The sequence below is a fragment of the Juglans microcarpa x Juglans regia genome, chromosome 2D (assembly GCF_004785595.1).
Source record: "Juglans microcarpa x Juglans regia isolate MS1-56 chromosome 2D, Jm3101_v1.0, whole genome shotgun sequence".
NCBI lineage: Eukaryota > Viridiplantae > Streptophyta > Magnoliopsida > Fagales > Juglandaceae > Juglans > Juglans microcarpa x Juglans regia.
In genome coordinates this window covers 36,607,674-36,616,464 of record NC_054596.1, presented here as the reverse complement: position 1 = coordinate 36,616,464, position 8,791 = coordinate 36,607,674, and the positions used below count along the sequence as shown (strand labels likewise).

At 39.6% G+C, this 8,791-nt stretch overlaps 2 protein-coding genes across 2 annotated transcripts; one reads left to right on the top strand and one right to left on the bottom strand.

Moving 5' to 3' along the window:
* Positions 1-495: 495 nt before the first annotated feature.
* LOC121251068 (sugar transport protein 14-like) lies at positions 496-4,216 on the top strand. Its single transcript, XM_041150373.1, has 5 exons — positions 496-604; positions 808-996; positions 2,486-2,808; positions 2,951-3,580; positions 3,669-4,216. The coding sequence occupies exons 2-5, from the start codon at positions 855-857 to the stop codon at positions 4,122-4,124; spliced, it is 1,551 nt and encodes a 516-aa protein (XP_041006307.1). The 5' UTR covers positions 496-604; positions 808-854; the 3' UTR covers positions 4,125-4,216.
* A 122-nt stretch (positions 4,217-4,338) lies between these two features.
* On the bottom strand, positions 4,339-7,956 carry LOC121251055 (CRS2-associated factor 1, chloroplastic). Its single transcript, XM_041150359.1, has 5 exons — positions 6,904-7,956; positions 6,434-6,561; positions 5,727-5,952; positions 5,500-5,627; positions 4,339-5,419 (listed from the first exon to the last, which is right to left on the bottom strand). Exons 1-5 carry the CDS (start codon positions 7,745-7,747, stop codon positions 4,457-4,459), a joined length of 2,289 nt encoding a protein of 762 aa, XP_041006293.1. The 5' UTR covers positions 7,748-7,956; the 3' UTR covers positions 4,339-4,456.
* Positions 7,957-8,791: the final 835 nt, after the last annotated feature.

Below are 8,791 nucleotides of genomic sequence, written 5' to 3'. Positions count from 1 at the left end.
CTCATTGTATTAGTATTTTGTTCTGATTTTTCTAATGAGATCATTTCCCTTAAAAAAAAAAAACTATTATACGATGAACTCCTTTCTAATATTACTTTTTACTTTTATCGAGATATAGAAATTGTCGTTCTTCGAGATTATAATTAGAATATTGAAATAAGATCATTGCAGTTATTTCAGAGCATTTCCCTAAAAGATTCAGTCAAATTACTGTTATTCTCCTCCATCTTCATCCGAACTGTGATTTGTTTGCATGGTTAAAATAGCCCTTCCTTTCCGCTGCCTTGAATTATCTTTCTTATTCACTAACAGGAACCCAAACTCGTGCGTCGGTTTTCATTATTTTCTAATTTCTATCATATAAAGACGAAAAAGAAACGAGAGAAAAGAGGAACAGCAAAACTGAGTTAATGGTCCCATAATTAGCACCCAGAAAGAGAGAGAGAGGACTCGGAGGAAACAGCTAACATATTGCTAAATATAAATATCCTTTTAGCTGGGCTTAAATCTCTGTGACCAATATAAATAGCTCTGAATATTGAATAACAGCAAACTGCAAATACATGTCGAGTAGTGTTCTTTCTACACACCAGAACTAACCCTGGTAATGTTACCTGCAAGATTCCTTGAAAACAACTTCAATAGGGTTATGCTAAACTGATCGTCACTTATCTGTGCATGTCATTGTTGTCTCGTTGTTTCTACTCCTTTCGTTTTTATTTATTGAGCTTTGTTTCTTTCGCATGACGTTATTGGGGTTGACTCTGGCTCCTCCTATAGATTCTGAACTTTTCGACCATTTAACAGATCCACAGGGAGAGGCACAGAGAGAGATCAGAGAAGCAGATTGAGATATGGCAGGTGGAGCATTTGCAGATGCAGGCACTCTTAAGAGGGCCCATCTGTACGAGTACAAGATTACTGGATATTTCATATTTGCATGCATTGTTGCAGCTCTTGGAGGGTCTCTCTTTGGGTATGATCTCGGTGTCTCAGGTGAGTTTTCCATGGATTTTAACGATCGATGTTGATGTTTTCTGCCTGTTATTTTACCAGGAAATTTTCCGTTCATGAATAGCAGTAAATTCTGTGAATTGGGTTATGCGATCAACGTTTTCATATATACAAACACGGTGTCCTTTGGGGGGTTTCCGCCCGTAAATATCAGCACATTCTGTTACCCGGGTTATAGGATTGATGTTTTCATTTTTTAACATGATGCCTACCTTTTCTTTGTATCATCATCATCATCAATGTGGAGGTTCTTTTGAGATTCCACAGGATATCAGAGATTTGGGGAAATAGAGAAGATTTCTATGATATGGGTACAGATTTAGGCACATTTTGGTGTTCAGAAAGGCAGGACAACATAGGAAAATAATTGGAAGTTGAAACACGAAGAGAGAATTAGTTCTAATCTTATGGAATCCATGATCCAGAAAAGTAGTTTTGGGTTAGCAGGTTCATGCATATGCAACACCTCCAAAATAGGTTTATTGCATTTGGGTCCATGATGTGCAGCCTCACCTACCATGGAACATTTCTCTTTTATGATTTTTATTTTCCTAATCAAAACAAACAGAATCCCTAAAAGAGTGTTTATTTTCTATGATTTTCCCAGCTATTGTGTTGTAAGCCAACTTAGGGTTTATGTCAGGGGAGTTGGTTTAACCAGGATCGTGTATGTGTTTGCTTTACATATTCCTATTTACAAAAATTTAAAGATTAAAAAAACCTTCATTTTTCAGTTTACAACTTGAGAGTAAAAATAATGAAAAAGTAATGATAGAATATTGAATAGTAGTGAATAGTAGTGAAAAGTAGGTGAAAAGTAGGTAAAAAATAATAATAAAATAATGAATAGCAGCGGGGTATTATCAGAATAGTAGCGAATACTTGAGAATACTTCACTACCCAAACTAGGTAGAAAAAAAAATCTTTGTGAGCTTCTTCTATGAACAAAGAGACCACCTTTATTATGTTTATATTTGTAACGTCCCAATAGAAGGCCCAAACCACATGACCTATACTCCAAAAGGACTAGTCAATGATACAATTGAAACCCCATTAGAACCTTATAAAGAGCGAGAACTTCTCATTCCCAAACAATGTGATATCTCAGACACCACCTACCCTTATCCATATCATATGGGGCATCACAATCTACCCCCCTTAAATTCCCGACGTCCTCGTTGAGCCTGTCCATTGTAGGTAGCATGGCTCAAATCCCACATTTCTGGTTAGGATAGACTTTGATACTATTTGTAACGCCCCAATAGAAGGCCCAAACCACATGACCTATATTCCAAAAGGACTAGTCAATGATACAATTGAATCCTCATTGGAACCTTATAAAGAGCAAGAACTTTTCCTTCCCAAGCAATGTGGGATCTCATACACCATCTACCCTTATCCATATCATATGGGGTATCACAATATTATTAAAAAATCACATTAAGAATTTTACCTTTTATGCTGATTTCAGGTGGAGTGACTTCCATGGATGATTTTTTGAAGGAATTCTTCCCAAAAGTGTATAGAAGAAAGCAACAACATCTCAATGAAACTGATTACTGTAAATATGACAACCAGGTCCTCACACTCTTTACATCCTCCCTATACTTTGCGGGCCTCATTTCCACTTTTGGAGCGTCCTACGTGTCCAGAAAATATGGCAGAAGAGGCAGCATCCTTGTTGGAGCAACGAGCTTCTTTCTAGGAGCAGTTCTCAATGCAGCTGCAGTTAACATTGCAATGCTGATCATTGGGCGAATCTTCCTCGGTGTTGGCATTGGATTTGGAAATCAAGTAAGCCTGCTAATCAACAAACAAGAATAGAACAATATATATATATATATATATGTAAATATATATATATATATATATATATATATATATAAGTTTTGCAAAAACTCATGCACTTGCTGCTCTTGTTGTTCTAATGTTGCAGGCAGTTCCCTTGTACCTTTCAGAGATGGCTCCTGCAAAGATCCGAGGGGCAGTTAACCAACTCTTTCAATTGACCACTTGCCTAGGGATTCTGATAGCAAACTTCATAAACTATGGTACTGAACAACTCCATCCTTGGGGTTGGAGATTATCTCTTGGTTTGGCCACTGTCCCAGCAACTCTAATGTTTATAGGGGGCGTTTTCCTTCCTGAGACCCCTAATAGTCTTGTAGAACAAGGCAAACTAGAAGAAGGAAGAAGGGTATTGGAGAAAGTCAGAGGTACAACAAATGTAGATGCAGAGTTTGCCGATCTTGTTGATGCAAGCAATGCAGCAAGAGCTGTAAAACATCCATTCAGGAATCTCCTCCAAAGGAGGAATCGTCCCCAGTTGGTAATAGGGGCTTTGGGGATCCCAGCGTTCCAACAGCTCACAGGAATGAACTCTATACTTTTTTATGCTCCAGTCATATTCCAAAGCTTGGGTTTTGGCTCAGAGGCATCTCTATATTCAGCCATTTTCACCAGTGGAGCGCTTGTTGTTGGTGCACTGATATCAATGTCATTAGTGGATAAATTTGGCAGAAGAGCTTTCTTTTTGGAAGCTGGTTCTGAAATGATATTTTGCATGGTAATTACATTTTTAATCTCTAGTTCTTGAACTTATTTCCGAAGAAACTTTATTGGATTGAGTACTTACCAGCTCTGTTTATCTGTAGGCAGCTGTCGCCATAACTCTGGCGCTGAAGTTTGGGCAAGGAGAAACCCTCACTAAAGGAATTGGCATCTTTCTTGTGATTGTGATATGCTTGTTTGTCTTGGCTTATGGAAGATCTTGGGGCCCTCTGGGTTGGCTAGTACCAAGCGAGATCTTCCCACTCGAGACAAGGTCGGCTGGTCAGAGTGTTGTGGTCTGTGTCAACCTCCTCTTCACTGCATTGATAGCACAGTGTTTCCTGGTGTCACTGTGCCATCTGCAATATGGAATTTTCTTGCTGTTCGGAGGATTAATCATCATCATGAGCTGCTTCATCTTCTTCCTCTTGCCAGAAACAAAGCAAGTGCCAATTGAGGAGGTGTATCTGCTTTGGCAAAATCATTGGTTCTGGAAAAACATAGTAAGAGAAACAGACCAAGCTGGTGACTCCGATGGGAAATCAACATTGCAAGTTTAGAGTCCTCAGTAAAGAAATCTCATGATTTAATAATTTAATAATTGCAATTGTTTCTCGCATTCATATTGTACTGAATACTAGTGAAGTTTCAATCGTCAGATTTTTTTTTTTGACAAGTGGTTTCAGTCGTCAGATTAACAACAGGATTTGTGCAACATGTTGGAAATGCAAACACAGATCCATAATAGTGATGAAAATTAAGATAACATAGGAATGCAAGTGAAAGAGAATGCCTCATACTAAATTTTATTTATCTTGAAGAAAAATAAAATTTAAATACACCAATAAAGTTTTGCGAAGGACGGCAACAATGCCAGAAAGTTTAATGTGAATCAGGCTAATAGTTTAGCAAGTTCATCCACTCTCAAGCTTCCTTGCGGTACTACATCTTGATAAAGGCCATCGAAATCTCTCCCTCTTGTAATATTAGAACTCTTCTTCTCACTTCCTTTTGGGGAAACTATTGTGTCATCCATTACTTTCAAATTCCTGGTTTCTTGCACCTCCACCTTTTGAAACACTACCCTTCTAGGTCGATGCCTAAATACAGGACCAGGTGCGGCAGTCTGGGCAAGGGCAACTGCCCTTTGATAAACAACGTCATCATCCAAAGAGGAACCACCTAAAATAACTGCACTCCCATTGTCAACAGCTTGTTTCCATAGTTGAAGAATTCCCTCTGTGCAAGGTGCACTCAACCTTGCTGGCTCGTTGGGATGTTGAGCCACTAAGGAAACATGTAGCAGCTTGTCATGAGGTACAAAACCCACAATGCCAGCTTCCACCCTACTTCCAGGGTTTCCAGCAGTTCCCGCTTTGATGTCGGATCCTATTGTTATCTGCAGTCCTTCGTGAGTGCAACTGTTATTATCCCATGTGGCATCACTTTGGGAGTTAGTGCTCATAGGTTTATCAACACAGCCAGTAGAATCCGATATGGTTGCACTTTTGAAGTTATTCTTCCTAGATTCAGGCCCATCATCAGAACACCCTGTGACATCTGCTTCCGTTTTAATTCTATATGTCATCTCCACATTTGAATCTGCATCAATAGCTACAGATGGATTAACATTTTCTGTTGGGGATGGATCCTTATCTCCCTCTGCACCCCCATACACACAACTTGCAAGGTGCATGCTAGTACCAAGTGTTTTGAGACTTGGATCATCAACATTGGACGTGTTGGCTTCCTCATTATCATTACCTAGTTTTGGGAGGGTAGATTTCCAATTCCAGCCTCTCCACATAAGTATGTGCTCATATGCAAAGGAGATAAGCACACATGGTACAAGATCCTGCAGTTAAAAAAGAATTGAGGGAACTGTTTCATTTCTTCTACACATGGGAAAACATGACTAACCAAAGTTTACCAGACCTTGAGTTTGGCACCTATTCTTCGGTAGTCGCTCCCATTTATCCCTTGACAATCTATTCGGACCAGTTCACACTCTTCAAATGCCTCTCTGACATTTTTTACTAGGTCACAGTACACGCCATTTTTTGCTGTGTGACATACAAACCATGGAAAAATATCAATTTACTTGGGAGCAATTTGAATATTTATAGTCAATCTATACATAAACTCAACAAAAGGAGTGTTACCTAGCTTGCATATTGGTATAAGTTTCTGCCCCTTGTTGCGCATCTCAGTTGCTTCTTCATGTGTTAGACCCTCTGGAACCTGCCGAATCAGCCTTGGATATACTGGGGGAACAGGTTTCCAAAGCATGAGAGGAAATCGGGGACGAGTTCTATAGTTGTAGTTTCTTCCTCGGAAGAGGAATAGCACCCCACCTTTACGATAAATAATTTTCCCACCAGTTCTCTCCTGTCATATCATATACCCTTAGGAACATTAATTTGAAGAAAAAAGGATAAGACAATGTCAAATCGCCCCAAATAATGCATGATGACAACATCACCCAGACGCACATTGTAACGGTTTATGATAGAAGTAGACTATTTTGACTATTCAAGAACTAGTTATCCTACGTTACATGTGGAAAAAGTAAGATTAAGGTCCCATTTGTATAGTGAAAGTGTTTTATCTCATCTCATCTCATTATTACAACTTTCCCAAATTCCCATACAAAATATAATACACAATTCAATTTTTTTCAAATCCCAAAACAATAATAATATTCTAACAATATTTTATTCAATTTTCAACTTTCATCTCAACCCATCTCATCTCAATTCACTATCCAAACTGCACCTAAGTCATTAACAGTACGGGTGACTTAATCAGCAAGGCATGCTTAGCCGCATAGGGCAATAGAGGCATGGAGTAGCAGTAGCAAGAAACCAACCTCTAGTTGCTGGTGCACGTTGTCCATGTCCACTGTACACACGCCCTTGCATTTTATCTTGCACACTCGCCGCCTCTTCCAGAGAGCATGGATGTTATCCAACATGTTATGTGTCAAACCATCTCTTCCTGAGAAACGAACAAATAATCGTAAAGAGAACACAGTGTCAGTGTGCAAGAGATTTGCAACATTTTTCTTAGGAAAAAACCCTCTGCTACTACACTAATCCAGTTAAAAGCATTCATCACAATTTCTTCAAGTTATTCAATCTCCGTGGAGAGGACAAAAAAGAAACACCAAAACTAACAAAATAACGCTAAGAAACTTAGTAACTTACATTCGAGATAAGATAAAAGAGAATCAATAAATTCAAGCAAACCAACGTTGAATTGCACCAGAAGTGGAAAAAGAAAATCCTCAGAAAAAGGAGAAAACATAAGAATAAAAACCAACAAAGTTCCATTAATTACCCATATTCAATTGACGCTTCGTTTTAATGCATGCTTTGACCAAGTCCGCAATCTCCTCCTTCGTCAACGGCTCACCCAATATCTCCTCCCTCGACCTCGCGGGCCGCGGGCCCGACCCGGCCAAGAACGGGCCGGGCGACTGAACCGGTTTGACACCCTTCTTATTCGGCGGCGGCAACTGGAAGGAATCGAACTCCTTGAGCTGCTTTTTGCTCGGCGGCAACGGGGCCCGCCCAGTCCACGGTCGGGGCATTGTTGTCGGCCCAAACGGTACGAAAGGCGGCTCGCGCAGCCTCAACGGCTTCGCTTTTGGGGTCTCCGTGTAACTGTACTTGAATTCAAACGGAGCTCCGTCGATAACGTAGGAAACCCCATCGGGACCGATGGTGATATTGGCGTCCCGAGCTGCCGGTCTTGGTTGTGACTGTGGTTGGGAAAAGTTGGGGATTTTAATCGTTTTCTGGGTTCGGCGAAAGGCGGGATGAACATTTTTGGGGTCAGGGTTGGGGTTTTTGGAGTACTTAGATCTCTTGCCCGGAATTGAAGGGGCGGAAGGAAAGGAGGGTGTGCCAACGGACTTGAACGTTTCGGTGGTGGTGATAGTGTCAGTTTCATGACTGTCGGCGATTCGGGTGGCGGACTCGAAGCGGCGCTCGCGGCGGATGTCGTCTTCAATTTCCTTCTGGGCACGTCTGCGTTCTTCGAATTTCTGGGCGTTGGCGTTGTTCCAGCGGGAGAACCGGACCTCCGTGGACGGGCGGTGCTGTGAAGGGTTCGAATTGGGGTTCACAGGTAGTGGCGGCGGCGTGAAGATTGGGCAGGGGATGGGCCATTTAAGCGCCATTGAGGAATTGAGTTTAAGAAGTAGAAAAGGGGCACAAAAGAAACATTAATGGTGTCTCTGAGAATGGTGTTTTGGGGGGTGGAGGTGACTAGAAAAACGATTTCGAAGGAGGTTGGGTTTGAGACTTTTGAGGTTTTTGCCGCTATCTCATCTGCTCCAGGAGGAAGGATCAACGTCCCTACTTCAGAAATTAACGCTATTTTTAGGACCTTTTGTTTCAGTGGCTATAACGTAATGCCATAACAATAGGTTTCAACATTACTTTTAGGCCATGTTTAATTTCACTTTTGACGCATTTTATAATAAAAATATTTCATAATCTTAAATAATTAAATCATGTAAATTTAGAAATTTAATTTATAAAATCATTACATTTTTATTCTTTGTACATTTAAGAGATAATTTTTTTCCCCAATCATCTTCATGTCTATTTAAAAATATAATGTTTTAGGATTTTGAATTTAGGAATTAACTTTGACCTAATTGTGTACATTTCATGCATGAACCATAATTTTGTAGAATTAAAACTATTTGTAATTGTCAATCTGAATCAAATAATTCAATGTTGAATAGAGATAATTTAATCAAATATTTTCCTTGACATCTTTTATTGTTCTATAGAAAAATGCATTTTTCTTTTGTTGAAATGTATTATGTTTGTGTATGTGTATGATTATTTTAAGTATTTTCTGGATTTTAAGTATTTTGTTTTGTAAATATTGTTTCAGCACATTGAAGCGTAGGAAACATTTCCTTTATCTCCTGCTAGTAAGGGTTCAAACAATTCCCCATTCAATAAACTCTTTGTTCTAAATCTCATGGTGGGTAATTATAATTGTACCTCTGATTCTGAAGAAGAAGCTGGGAATGTGAGAATGAAACCTAAGAAACAGAAAAACATGACAAATCTAGCTTTAGATTTGGGGTGTAAATCGATCCGGTACAGTCTAGTGGTGATGAACTGAAACTTATTTTTTCAGACCAGACTGGACCGAATACCTATAGGGACAGAACTGGACTGGACTAATAGCTATCGGTCTGGTC

What these genes read in the sequence shown, in the direction of transcription:
- LOC121251068 (XM_041150373.1), top strand. Translation starts at nt 855, where the DNA reads ATGGCAGGTGGAGCATTTGCAGATGCAGGCACTCTTAAGAGGGCCCAT. An exon ending in GTATGATCTCGGTGTCTCAG is followed by an intron (nt 997 to 2,485) that starts GTGAGTTTTCCA and finishes TGCTGATTTCAG; the next exon opens with GTGGAGTGACTTCCATGGAT. An exon ending in CTGAAATGATATTTTGCATG is followed by an intron (nt 3,581 to 3,668) that starts GTAATTACATTT and finishes GTTTATCTGTAG; the next exon opens with GCAGCTGTCGCCATAACTCT.
- LOC121251055 (XM_041150359.1), bottom strand. Translation starts at nt 7,747, where the DNA reads ATGGCGCTTAAATGGCCCATCCCCTGCCCAATCTTCACGCCGCCGCCA. An exon ending in ACGTGCACCAGCAACTAGAG is followed by an intron (nt 5,953 to 6,433) that starts GTTGGTTTCTTG and finishes ATGATATGACAG; the next exon opens with GAGAGAACTGGTGGGAAAAT. An exon ending in TATACCAATATGCAAGCTAG is followed by an intron (nt 5,628 to 5,726) that starts GTAACACTCCTT and finishes TATGTCACACAG; the next exon opens with CAAAAAATGGCGTGTACTGT.